General features: G+C 42.1%; 1 protein-coding gene across 2 annotated transcripts in view; it reads right to left on the bottom strand.

Annotated features, from left to right (window-relative positions):
* Nucleotides 1-14412, bottom strand: part of SNX30 (sorting nexin family member 30) — a 255807-nt gene that overhangs the window by 25944 nt on the left and 215451 nt on the right. For both annotated transcript variants that reach the window (XM_052644584.1, XM_052644586.1), the window contains 2 exons: nucleotides 4734-4892; nucleotides 1679-1874 (listed from right to left, as the gene is read on the bottom strand). In XM_052644584.1, the coding sequence (XP_052500544.1) occupies nucleotides 1679-1874; nucleotides 4734-4892 (355 nt within the window). The remainder of the gene's footprint in view (nucleotides 1-1678; nucleotides 1875-4733; nucleotides 4893-14412) is intronic.

Here is a 14412-nt window from a genome sequence, read left to right as displayed (position 1 = left end):
GAAATGCCAATACTTTGGCCACCTGATGTGAAGAGCTGACTTACTGGAAAAGACCCTGATGCTGGGAAAGATTGAGGGCAGGAGGAGAAGGGGACAACAGAGGATAAGATGGTTGGATGGTATCACCGACTCAACAGACACGAGTTTGGGTAAACTCTGGGAGTTGGTGATAGACAGGGAGGCCTGGCGTGCTGCAGTCCATGGGGTCGCAAAGAGTCAGACACAACTGAGCTACTGAACTGAACTGAAAGGGGGAAGAGAAAAACCAGCTGAGATCTGGCTGGGCAGTAATCGCTGGTATTACTGACTCAGTAACTATTGCAGCCAAGAGCTCTCTGAGCATGCTTCCCTTTAAACACAGCACTGATGGTAACAGAATATTTTTTACAATCTCTGTAAGCTGATGTTGTAGCTAACATCATAACATCAGTCAACTCCACTCCATAATGGAAATGTCATGCCTCTTGATAATGGGAGCCCCCAAGCCTTCAGGGGGAAAGTACTGGGAGCGACATCCACTAAATATCTTCCAAAAAACTTACTCACCTTCTCCTACAGTGAAGCAATATTTTGACAGGCCATGGAAGCAGAGTTTCATATAGGTTTAGGGGGATGTTTTCAAAAGGGAAAAAAAAAGAAAATCAGTCACAATGGAAAACCAATAGAATTTTAGGAAATACTTGATATAAGAAAGTGTGGGCTTACATAGGCAGACTCGCTTTCTCACTCAGGGGTCACCCCACCACCTTGGGCCCATCAGAATTTACCCCATATGATCTTTAGGTGTGGATGGTACCTAAAGCCATCTCTAAAACCTGCAGGCTCACATAAGACCAGCAGCAGGTAAAGGAGAATTAAAACACAGAGAACAGGGGAAAATATTATTTCTCCTCACAAAGAAAATTGGCCATCAATGGCAAGGATTCTTGCCGTTATGATAAAAACGTTGCTGCCATTTTTCAATAACCAATGGACTGCAGCTACCGGGGAATCCTTTCCTACGTTTCACATCACATGCCAGCATGATCACACATAGTGTTTGGCCTACACGTGTGTAAGAAGACAAAAGGCCCCCACATTCTGGGATACAGAAAAGCAAGTGGCCAAGAGAGGGGTGGGGATGAAGCAGCGGCAGCAACCAGGAAGGTTAAAGAAAGGCCTGGAACTCTCAGGAAGAGTGGGCTTGAAATGAAGCCAAGGCGAGGCAGGTGAGTCAATTTCAAGTCTGAAACCTCCTCAGGATCAGAACTTTGGCAAACACAGGCTGTCCTTCTGAACCGCCTTTCTGCCAGAAAAGATACTCAAGTTTAATTTTTAAATCATCGTCCCTATAGATGAGAGAGAGGATGGCATCCAACCATCTCATCCTCTGGTGATGGAAGAAGGGAAATCGAGAGAGAAAACTAGAAAAGCCTAGTGGCTCAGAGTGGCTGTTTGTCGTGGGGAAATCAAACACAGGATGAAATGCAAGGCCAGGGATGGAGTACAAAATTCCCCTCTGGTCTCAACTACCTCCTCCGCTCTGTGTATATACGTGTGTGTGTTGGTTTCACGAGGATAGTGTGGCCTGGTTCTGCCACTCCAGCATTTCAGCAGTTTGATTCTGCCTGGCACACACGAGTGCCATTTCTGCAAACGTGGTTCGCGGGCCTGATCCAGACCTTGACATACAGCTCACCTATTTCTTCCTTGATGATCCGCTGGGCTATTCGATCGATGGTTCCCAGCTTGAGCGCAAACGTGTCTAAGTACTCGCCGATGGCTGCGAATTCAAGAGGCCGATTTCTCAGCTTGTAGCCGCCAGCGACATGCTTGACCGACTCGCCCACTCGAGTCAGCAATGCCATCCCTTGCTTCTTGTGGGCGTTCAGGTCCTAAGGATGACACACAAAGAGACAGACTCAAAGGGCTCACCCGCTCACACGGCCAGGATTCGGTAAGCCAATTCCTTTAGGAAATGGAGGACTCCGAAAATAAGGGACTGGGGATTCCCTGGTGGTCCGGTGGTTACAAGTCTACCTCCTGATGCAGGAGATGTGGGTTCAATGCCTGGCTGGGGAACTAAGCTCCTGTATGCTGCGGTACACCTAAGATGCAACACAGCCAAATAAATATATTTTTTAATTATTAAAAAAGAAAAAAAAGTAGCTGAGTTAGGTAAGGCACTAACCACACACACACAGACACACACACGTCTCCTCCCCTGTGTCATCGCGGCTAACCACACACACACAGACACACACGTCTCCTCCCCTGTGTCACCGCGGCCACCGCGCTCACACCCCTGCACCTGCACACCAGGTCTCTTTCTCCAGAGCTAGACTCCTTCCTTTCCAATAAGGAACACTGACCCTGCACAAGTTCCTTTAATCACAACTGTTGAAATACAACTTTTTTTTAAAGAGTCCCTTTCTCTTGTACAAAATATCCTAAATTGTCTTTAGGAGCAAAATTCAACAGCTGAGATTCATTCATTTATATCCAACCGAAGCCACATAAGGGAAGTAGAGGGTGGGAGGCAGGACGCAGTGACAGGAAAGGCCGTGTGGCAAAATCCAGCCAGCGCTCTGCGATGCTAGAAATCAGGCCAGCGTTCATTCTAGGGAGGAGGAGGGCGGGAGTGACTGGGAGGGGGGCTTCCAGGGTGTTGGGGATTTTCTGTCTTGATACAAGTAATGGTCGCAAAGGGTGTGTTCATTTTCTGATCACCTATTGAGCTATGATTGGCGTACTTTTCTGGACGTGTGTTCTCCTTCAGTAACAAACCTGAAGACATTTTAAACATCAGTTCATCTTGCTTGGCCCACAAATAAAAACCACACATACAAAAAAAAAAATACCTTCCTCCTTATTTTTCACAAAAATTCCTAGTGACCAGGGATCCAAGCTTTCTCCTGCTTAGTCCTTTCATTCAATAACAATGATGAAACCTGCAATTTGGGTGAAACGGTGTGTTGTACTTCTGGAGAACAGGGGGGAGTTTACTTTGTGTTCACTCTGGAAGAACTGTGCCTGAGGAGCAGTTCACCAGGAAATATTTGTTTTTTTAAAAAGAACACAAGTTTGACCTGTGGAGGGAAGGCTTCCAGGGAAAAGAGAAGATGAATAAGAATGTCATCCAGGAGGCTGAGTGCCAACTGAGGTTTGGGAAAAAGGGGGAAAAAAAAAAAACAAAAAAGAAATCACAACACTGGCGGACTCTGGCATGTGGTCCTCACTGTCTGCAGAATGGCATCCCTCTAAGGTCTTTACGTCAGGTGACGCTGTTTGTAAATATTTCTCAATATGGGATTTTGAAAAAGAAAACTGGAAAGTACCTGGACCTAAATATCCTTGCCAAAGCGGGAGGAATTACCTATGGCCTGAACATGAGACTGGGAGGCATAAGCGTAAAGGGATGGGGGGTGGAAGACAGCTGGCACGAGAGTCTGAACACGAGCTCTCACTTCCGCAGACAGACAGTGGAGCACCTCGGGTTCTGGACCAGTTCTGCCAAGAGGGAAGTCCTGCCACTAGGCAGGGGGTGGCCCCCTTGAGTCAGCTGCATCCCACAGGTTTGGGGCTGTCATGTTCCCGCTGTCATTTGTTTCCAGGAATTTTTTTATTTCCCTTTTTATTTCCTCAGTAACCTTTTCGTTATTTAGAAATGTACTGCTTAATCTCATGTGTTTGTGTTTTTTACAGCTTTTTTTCCCCCTGTAATTGATATCTAGTCTCATAGTATTGTGGCCAGAAAAGATGCCTGATGTGATTTCAATGATCCCTGATAATGATTTCAGTTTTCTTAAATTTACTAAAGGGGAGATGGCCAACTTGAGTCTGACTATGTAGAATCCAGCACCTGTGTTTGTCCTGACCATCCCTGGCAAGTGCCTGGAAAATGCCCACCTGCTAGGAACTTGGCTGCAGGTAAGTAATGCTATCGTCATTGGAAGGACGGAAGCTGCAGCTGAAGCTCCAATGCTTTGGCCACCTGGTACGAAGAGGTGACTCATTGGAAAAGACCCTGATGCTGGGAAAGATTGAAGGCAGGAGGAGAAGGGAACAACAGAGGATGAGATGGTTGAATGGCATCACCGACCCAATGGACAGGGGTTTGGGTGGACTCCGGGAGTTGGTGATGGACAGGGAGGCCTGGCATGCTCCAGTTCATGGGGTTGCAAAGAGTTGGACACAACTGAGTGACTGAACTGAACTGAAGTAATGCTAAACTCCTCTTGGTCAGGTGGTCTGATACCCAGGAAAACTGTGGCCTCAGGAGCCACAAAGACCCAGTTTACACCCCAGTGATGCCAGCTGAACTCGAACACACACCCTGAGCTTCAGTCTCCTCACCCATGAAATGAGACTCTGAGCCAACACTCATGAAGTTCCTGTGAAAAATGTCCTTACCAAACCTTCAATGAACATTCTTGCCCTTTCATGCCCACTGTCATCAGAATGGCCTCGTCCAGTAATATCGCTGGTAAGTGTTCAGGAAAACATCTCTGCTTTTGGCAAGTGAAAATAGTCTAACTTCCTCAGCTGCTGCAGGGGGATAGTTTTCCTGAATTCTAACCTGGAAACCATGCCAGGGCAGATGAGCACCAAGAAAAAACACTAAAGACACAAACCCAGAGCAATTCTATGTCACCCACTCACTACAGGTGTGCCTTGGAGAGATCAGAACATCTTTCAAGGGAGAGTAGAAAGAATGCTGATTTGGGGGAGGAATATAAAAGAGTCTGCCTTACCTTGGCAGTAAGGAAAACATTAAAGTGTTCATTGAAGGAGAGCACAGGGTGATCTGTAATTCTTTTCAGGAATTTATCCAAAGCTTTTCTTCTGGTCTCCACAAACTCTTCTGAAAATCGATCCACAACACCTTTCACCACAAACTTCTCAGGAAGTGGCTACAATGACATGGAGAAAAATATTCAGAATAATTGATAGGCAGGTGCAAGGAAAAACTAGGCTAGCAAATAAGTCCTGGGACCCATCCATCAAGAATGGTCTTTTTAAATCAGTTAGATCTTTATGTAGTCATCAGTATAAACAAGTCTGAGAAAACGCTGATGGAGTAAAATTACAACTACACTGTCAATTTCATAATAATAAAAAAAAAATGAAACAGTAGAGCACAGTCTTTGGAACACCAAAAATAGTCAGGTAACATCTTCCAGTAAATCCAGTTGTTATCTTTACACTGCTTGATGCACAGGTGACAAAGTGGGAAAGTTAGGACAAGATAAGAAAGACAGGAAAGGAGCCAGACACAAGCCATATTATTTAAATATCTTAAGATTCTACTTCCAGTTCAAAGAATAAAAGAATTTGGTAAATGAAAAAATAAGCATATTAGGGAAACCCCTGTGTCTACAAAATACCCTATTTTCCAAAGCCCTTTTTTTTCATTTAGGTTGATGTTTAAAAGTTCTTAATGATATAACTTCCTTTACTCCTTACTTGAATCTCTCCATTGTTATTTACTTTCAGCCAACATTGTGGGCAATTTAATACTACCTGGCCGCCAAGGGATCTTTGAGCTTTAACCTATTTCCGTGGCAGCTTCATTCAAAGGCCTTCCTCATCACTGCCACCACAGGGAAAGAGAGTACCCACTAATGCATAATTTGGAAGTGTTTTGATTATGAAATATTAAAAGAACATTTACATTTTTAAAAGGTTAAGTGACCCAGTAGACATTTGTCCAAAGAAGACACACAAATGGCCAAAATGCACATGAAAAGATGCTCGACATTATTAGTCATTAGGGAAATACAAACCAAAATCACAGTGAGATACCACTTCACTAGGATGGTATCTCACCAGGATGACCATAATAGAGAGGGAGAAAGACAGGAAAGGAAAAGAAACAACAAGCGCTGATGAGGAGACCGAAAAACCGGAACAAGCATTTAAGTCTGCGACCTCCTTAAATTCTGTAATATGTCTATAAAGAAATTTTTTTAAAGTTATAAACCCCTAAGCACATACATGCACACACACATGTACACAAATGTTGAAATAAGATAGACGAACAAGAACTTAGCCCCCAAAGTAGAATCCTAAGCACTTAAGAGTAGGGAAAGCCAAGAAGCAACCCAGATTTTATAACAGAAGACACTTGAAATATTTAGGAATTGGCAATACCAGCACTCCTGGAAAAGAAGCACTTGGGTATGAGCGAATTCAACAGCCTCAACCTGAAGTGCTTTGGAAAGACCATATGTTTTCGATCTCAAGAGTCAAGACCCTACTGGGTACCACCTTTGCCTCCACGCCTCAGCTTGCTACAGAGAACATCCCCGTGCCTAGAGCTAACCATTCCATCTGTGTCCATTAGTTCACTGTCTTGCACCTGTCCTCATCCATTACTTACACCTTCTCTGCCATTTGTCTTCAACATCTGACCTAGCTCTATTCTCAGTCTACAAAAACATGGTTGGTTCTCATGCTATTGACCATGAAAAAAAAAAATCTATCTCTTAACCTTATATTTTCTCCATCTCCTTCCCGTCTCATTCAACCTTTTTGAAAAGAACCGTTTACCTTTACTTTCACTCTTTCCCCTTGACTTCTCCACCCCTAACCTTTCTTCACCCCAAAACGAAGCCATCTGTGGTACTGCCTTCAAGGCTGCATTTCTCTGCCCCATCCCTGCCTAATGCAGAAAGCACTCTTCTCAAATCATCAAAACTTTCTAATTACCAAATCCAGTGACATTTTAATCTCATGAGTCCTGCTGAGCATACTCCCATCTGCTTACGCTGAACAAGAATCAGGGAAAAGGTCTAATGAGCAAATAAGTAGTTAGGTGTGCCTCATTTCACACAACAGACAACCTTCTGAAAAGACTTATCCATTCTTCAGATTTAGTACCTTGAACGTGGTTTAATGAACCAAAGAAGCTTGCTAGTTAAAGGAACCTGGGAGTGAATCCTTCTGCAAACAGAATTTCCTTCCATAATAAGCAGTCTTATTGTCAAATGTCTGTGGCTTCATAAGTTTGTTTCTTCCCATTTCAAGCTTCCTTAAAAGAATACAGCTACTCTCTTCCGCACCCTTATAATTACCTACTGGGTTGTTTATGCATAGAAATCTGAAGTGAAAGTCACTCAGTTGTGTCCTACTCTTTGCGACCCCATGGACTATACAGGCCACGGAATTCTCTAGGCCAGAATGCTGGAGTGGGTAGCCTTTACATTCTCCAGGGATCTTCCCAACACAGAGATCGAGCCCAGGTCTCCCACATTGCAGGCGGATTCTTTACCAGCTGTGCCACAAGGGAAGCCCAAAATACTGGAATGGGTAGCCTATCCCTTCTCCAGAGGATCTTCTGGACCCAGGAATTGAACCCAGGTCTCCTGCATTGCAGGCAGCTTCTTTACCAACTGAGCTATCAGGGAAGCCCATATATGAGTCTGGACTGCTGGTCAAGTCGAGGGTAACTATACCCCGTAAGTGAAATAATACAAGTGAAGAGCTCAACACTGCTCCCAGCACATGGTAGATGTCAAATGAATGCCAACTATTTGTATTAACTTGTAAATTCTGAGAGCAGAAAGAAAAAAGGAAGTGGACTAAACAGCAGCACTTCCATATATGTTTTAAGCCAAAGTATTTTAAAAAAAAGTATCACCTGGGATAACATTGCAGATCCACTAGGACGGCCATAAAAGGCGGGAAAGAAAGGAAAATCACAAGTGTTGGCACGTAGATAGGGAGACGGGAATTCTCCCACACTGCGGCAGGCATGTAAAACGGCTCAGCCACTGGCACAACAGTTGGGCAGTTTCTCAAAAACTTAAACTTAGAATTGCCATACGATCTAGCAACTCTACTCCTTGGCATATAGCCAAAATCACTGAAAGCAAGTTTTCACACAAAAACTTGTACAGCAAATGTTCAAACAGCATTATTCATAATATTTGGGCTGGAGAAAAAGAAGGGATTGGATGGGACTACTTAATGGGTATGGGACTTCCTTTTGGGATGATGAAAATATTCTGAAATTAGATAGTGATGGTGATTCAAAACACTGTGAATAGAATAAAAGCCACTGAATTATACACTTTGGTGAATTTTATGTTATGTAAATTTTATCTTAATTTAAAAAAAAAAGATTGAAGGATGGAACCAGATGTCAGAGAGGAGAGGAAATGCAATGCCACTGGCTTTGAAGATGGAGGAAGGGGCCTGAGCCAAGCAATGCAGGCAGCCTCCAGAAGATGGAAAAGGGAAGGACAAATCCCCCCCTAGAAACTTCACAAGGGATACAGCCCTGTGTATATTAATATACCAACTATTCTACTAAGCCGCCTGCAGTGCAGGAGACCTGGGTCCAGAAGATCCGCTGGAGAAGGAATAGGCTATCCCCCCGAGGATTCTTGATATTAATCCATGAAGACTGATTCTGCACTTTTGACTTCCAGAACTATTAGATTAAAAAATGTTGTTTAAGTCACTTTTTTGAAAAAGAAAAAAATCACCTGGTGTGGGGATGAGGGAGTGGGTAGGGACAGAGATGAAGCAAGACTGGTCATGAGTTGATATGTGCTGAGACTAGGTGATGAGCACATTGAGGGGTCACTGCACTGAAGCGACTTTGACATTTTCCATAATGAAGTTTTTAAAAAACTATATATGCATATATATATATATATATGTTGGAACCTTCAAAAATCCTATTTGCAAAATGTTACAATAATCTATTAAATATATCAAGGTTTAATCTTAAAACATTTACATTTTAGAGCACTAAATACTCTGGTAAAGTACTTTCATATATACCATACTTTATGTTAGTTTATAAGAAAGTATTTTATAATCTATGAAATAAAAGTACAGTAGATTGTCTCAGAAAAGCCACTGTTTCTGCGTAGCAAATCTGGACAAAGATTTCAACTGCTCAGTCTTTATGTGTCCACTGTCCTCTTGTCATTTTTTTAATCGCTTCTTCTATGCAATTTGACAGATATTTACTGCATAGCCGCTACGTGACAGAAAACTATTTTTCCTATTCATATCAAACTAACAGAAAATACTGTTCCTAACCAAAAATAAGTAACAAACAAATAAAAGAGCATCAAGATTAAAAGGAAATCTTAACCATCTGAAACAACATAGATGGACTTGGAGGGTATTATACTAAGTGAAATAAGTCCTACAGAGAAAGAAAAATACTGTATGATGTCACTTATGTCCCCGTGGTCACATACGGCTGTGCAGCTGGACCGTAAAGAAGGCTGAGTGCTGAAGAACTGATGCCTTTGAACTGTGGCGCTGGAAAAGACTCCTGAGACTCCCCTGCACAGCAAGGAGATCAAACCAGTCCATCTTAAGGGAAATCAACCCTGAATACTCATTGGAAGGACTGATGCTGAAGCTGAAGCTCCAGTATTTTGGTCGTCTGATGGCGAACAGCTCACTCACTGGAGAAGTCCCTGATGCTGGGAACGACTGAGGGCAGAAGGAGAAGACAGCGTCAGAGGATGAGATGGCCGGATCACCGGTGCAACGGACATGAACTTGGGCAAACTTCAGGAGATGGTGAGGGACAGAGAGGCCTGACATGCTGCAGTTCATGAGGTCGTAAAGAGTCAAACAAGACCGGCAGACTGAACAACAACATCATCACTGATACGTGGAATCTAAAAGGTACAACAAGCGAGTGACTATAGCAAAACCAGAAGCAGACTCACAGATACAGAGAGCAGCCAGCAGTTACCAGCGGGGAGAGAGGAGAGGCGATTATGGGAGGAGGAGAGTAAGAGGTGCAAACAATTAGGTGCAAAACAAGCTACAGGAATATACTGTACAACACTGGAAATATAGCCAATATGCTATGGTAACTATAAGTGGAGCAGAACCTTTAAAAACTGTGAATCACTACACTGTACCCCTGTCATTTATATAATATTGTGCCTCAACTACACTTAAATAAAATTAAAAAAAATTTTTGTTCCTATAAAGAATAGTCACCAAGCCTGATTTAATTCAAGGTTCAACCAGTGAATTCACTGCTTATCAACTTACGTGCTTGATCAGCTAAAAGCACATATACTGAACAATACAAAAAAGGAACCAACTAAAGAGTGAAGTGAGACATTTTACTGATTACTTCATATTAAGAAAAACAAACACTGCATTACAAATTTCTCCTTATTAATTCCTATGTGTTTACCGCTACCCAAAACATAAATGGGTCCGTAATACACACAAATGCAGCTTTCTAGAAAAGCTCCCATCATAAAAATTGAAGCAAGCATTAAATTTCCAAGTGAAACTAAAAACTAAAGATTTTAATAAATGTATTTGCTTCATCTCCAAACTCTGTGCCCATCGAGTCATGAAATCTCTCTGCTGTGTAATGAGTTGTGCCCTAGTTAATGAAGCAGTGTTAAAGCCAACTTCCAAGACAAAATGTAAATTAAAAAGCAAAAACCACATCACAGTGAAGACTCTGGTGGCTCCCACTGTCAGACTACGAAGAAAAGCAAAGTGAACTGCCATTACGAGATGACAAACATACCCATCCAGCACAACTCTAGCTTTAGGGTGCCATTTGAAAAACACCTGATTGTTTTTGCTTTTCAAATCCCAGAAAAGTTAAGCAATATAAAAAGAGAAATTTTTTTTTGGAGCACTAGAGAATATAATGGTACTGTTAATAGGACAGAATTTGTTAAAGACACAAAGCAGAAAAGATTGGGTTGAGAGAAAAACCCATCACCATTAACCATCTTGTGATACTATTCAGGCAAAGCCAACAGTCGACTTAGGAAGTAAGGGGTTGAGTTTCCCTGGGAGAGCCCCAGAAGCTACCAAGTTCAGAGCCACTGGGGCTGAAAACTGGGCAAGCCTCAGGGCAGCCAATGGGAAGAAGCAAATGAAAGAACTTGGGGGCCTCCCCAGAACCAAAGTCCGGCTGGCTATTTGTCTACCATTTCACATGGCTCCAGGGAAGCCCTCCAAAAAGTGGGAACTTTATCTCCATGCTCCTAACATAAGCAATAGGCTCTGAAAGCTCAGGAATTCTCACAAAGTTTTAACCATAGCTGACTAAAATTGGAAAAAAAAAAAAAAAACAGCAAAAAAAATCCATTTCTCCACCATCATTCCCAATTTTCTAGCTGATTCACTAAAGTTCTAACGTTCCCTTGAAAAATAAAGCATGTGTAAATAGCCAAAAAAAACTTGGAAAACAAAGAATACTGTGGGTAGAGACAGGGACCTATCCAACCAGATGCTGATACATTCTGTAAACTTATAATAATTGAATGGTGTAGCAGGGATACCACACTAAAGAGATCGATGAACCAGAAGGTTCAGAAACAGCCCAAGACTATACAAATCTAATGCATGACAGAGTCTAACACACGAGCTATGATATAGGTGACTGACTACTCCTAAGCAGTTGTGGGACAACTCACCATCTGAGAAAACAAGATCTCCCCATCTCACGTCAAAATACACTCCAGCTTTAAGCACTAAACACAAGGACATAAAAGTAACAGAAGAAACTATATTACTTTTTTTTTTTTTTTTTAACATCCTAGGTTAGAAACAAGCTTCAAAGCCAGAAACTGTATGGGAAAAATTACCATGGCTGGGAGGGAAGGGATACTACTATTACAGAGTCAAGTTGAAGAAAAAAGGTAACTAAGAAAAAAATAGATATTCTCAACTGGGTTAATGTCCTTTACAGATATACAGAGTATTCACAAAACAATGAGGAAAAAAATTTTCAAATGAAGAGGCAATTCATAAAAGAAATGCCAACCTCCAGTAAAGTCACAGGAAGATATCCAGCTTCACTACCTGGATAATGAAAACTAACCGTACAAAAACAAACTCAAAATAGGTTAAAGACCTAAATATAAGAGCTAAAACTATAAAAATTTCAGTGAGCAACATAGATGTAAATCTCTATGATCTGGGATTAGGCAATGGTTTCTTAGCTAAAACACCAAAAGCCCACACACACAGGGTACAATAGGTAAACTGGACTTCATTAAAATTTTAAAACTTCACAGGATACCATCAAGAAAATAAAGAGACAAGTCATTACATGGGAGAAAATTTTTGCAAATCATATACCTGAAAAGGGCCTAGTATCCAGATTATATAAAGAACCGTCTTAATGCAATAATAAAAGGACAACCCGGTGCTGGAGAAGACTCTTGAGAGTCACTTGGACGGCAAGGACCAAGGCAGTCCATCCTGAAGGAGATCAGCCCTGAATATTCATTGGAAGGACTCATGCTGAAGCTCCTCTTGATGCAAAGAGACGATTCCCTGGGAAAAAGCCTGGGGAATGTTGGGAACTGGGAAATGCTGGGAAAGACTGAGGTAGAAGAAGAAGGCAGCGAACGAGGATGAGATGGTTGGATGCTAGCTGTCAGGGAAATGCAAATCAAAACCAGAGAGATACCAATCCATCCCCATTCAGTTAGGTTTAGTTCAGTCGCTCAGTCGTGTGCGACTCTTTGTGACCCCATGAACTGCAGCACGCCGGGCCTCCCTGTTCATCACCAACTCCCAGAGTCCACCCAAACCCATGTCCATTGAGTCAGTGATGCCATCCAACCATCTCATCCTCTGTTGTTCCCTTCTCCTCCTGCCCTCAATCTTTCCCAGCATCAGGGTCTTTTCCAATGAGTCAGCTCTTCGCATCAGGTGGCCAAAGTATTGGAGTTTCAGCTTCAACATCAGTCCTTCCAATGAACACCCAGGACTGATCTCCTTTAGGATGGACTGGCTGGATCTCCTTGCAGTCCAAGGGACTCTCAAGAGTCTTCTAGGGTGGCTATTATCAAAAAGAAAGGTTATGACCAGGGTTGATGCAGACGTGGAGGAAACAGAACCTTCATACACTGCTGGCATGAACATAAAATGAAGCAGCCACTTTGGAAAACAGTCTCACAGTTCCTCAAAAGGTTAAATACACAGTTAAACGCGATTCAGCAATTATAGTCTTAGGTATACACCCGAGAAAAAGGAAAACATATGTCCACACAATAACTCACACATGAATGTTCATAGCAGCATTACTCACAGCAGCCAAAAAGTGAAAACAACCCAACTGTCCATCAAAGGCAGCGAACAGAGAAAATGTGATATATCCATAGAAGGGATGCTCATCTGACAACAAAAACAAAGTACTGACTGACACGTGCTAGAACATGAATGAACACTGAAAACATTACGCTATGGAAAAAACTGGCACAAAAGACCACTGTGTATGATTCTCCGTATATCAAACGTCCAGAAATAGGCACACCTATAGAGACAGAACATAGAGTAGTGGTTGCCAGGCACTGGGAAAGACAGGGTTTGGAATTAACAGGCAAGGATTAAGAGGTTTCTTTTAGGGATCATGAAAAGGTTCTAAAACTGATCTGCTGATGGCTCTATGAATACACTAAAAGCTCTTGACTTGTATTTTCAAATGGGTGAATTGTATGGTATATTAATCAGAACTCAATAAAGCTTTTCTTAAAAAAAAAAGGAAATGAAAATTTAAACAATAACTATGCTATATGTTTACTGGATCTCCCTCTGATAATAAACTCTTCTGGAGAGGTGTCTTTGTCCATCTCATAATCCCTCACCTTCCCAAGGGCTGTAAGAGGACCAACACAAAGTTGATTATTAACAACAAACAATCACCTCCTAGAAAAGCTGCTGTAAAGTGAACTTCTGGGGAAAAAAACGGTTTCCAGTCTGACTTTCATGTTTAAGTCAGAGATGCTCTCCTACATTGAATCTCTCTCCTCCCCAGATATGCACTAAGAATTTACGAAGAAATTTAAATCTCTACATGCTTCAAAAGTACCTTCTACTCAATGCTTCCACGCAGACCAAAGGAAACCAGACTTAAAGATACTGGTTAAAGATAACAGACTTAAAAATTCTCCTTGGGCATTCTGGAAGACTTCCAGTCTCCTAATTCTGGCTTGTGTCTACACATGAGGCTATTATGTTTTACCAGCAGGTGTCGCTGTCTAACTTTGATCTTTAAGTGCAGAACTTCAAATTCACCTAGTTGCCAAGAGGTGGCGCATTAATTCCCCTTATGCATAGTATGGACTACACATAAAGAGCAACTTTCTACAGAGGAGAGAAAAAAGGGGTAACTGTACGGTGGAAAAACCTGACAAGCATTACCTCAAAGCAGGTGAACAAGATTAACATCCACAGTGATAAATACTGTTAATGACAGTATGTACCCTTTCATGATGTAATGAGGATTTTATTTAACCTCTGTGCTTTTCCTCCGCAAAACACATCACGCCTGGCTAACTGCGAGCAAAACACCAGACAAATCTCAACTGAGGAACATTCCACAAAAACCCTGACCAGTACTCCTCAAAGCGATCCAGGTCATCCCAAACCAGGAAAGCCTGAGAAACCGTCACAACCAAAACA

This window comes from Budorcas taxicolor, chromosome 8, assembly GCF_023091745.1.
Source record: "Budorcas taxicolor isolate Tak-1 chromosome 8, Takin1.1, whole genome shotgun sequence".
NCBI lineage: Eukaryota > Metazoa > Chordata > Mammalia > Artiodactyla > Bovidae > Budorcas > Budorcas taxicolor.
This window is presented reverse-complemented; position numbering and strand designations above follow the sequence as displayed.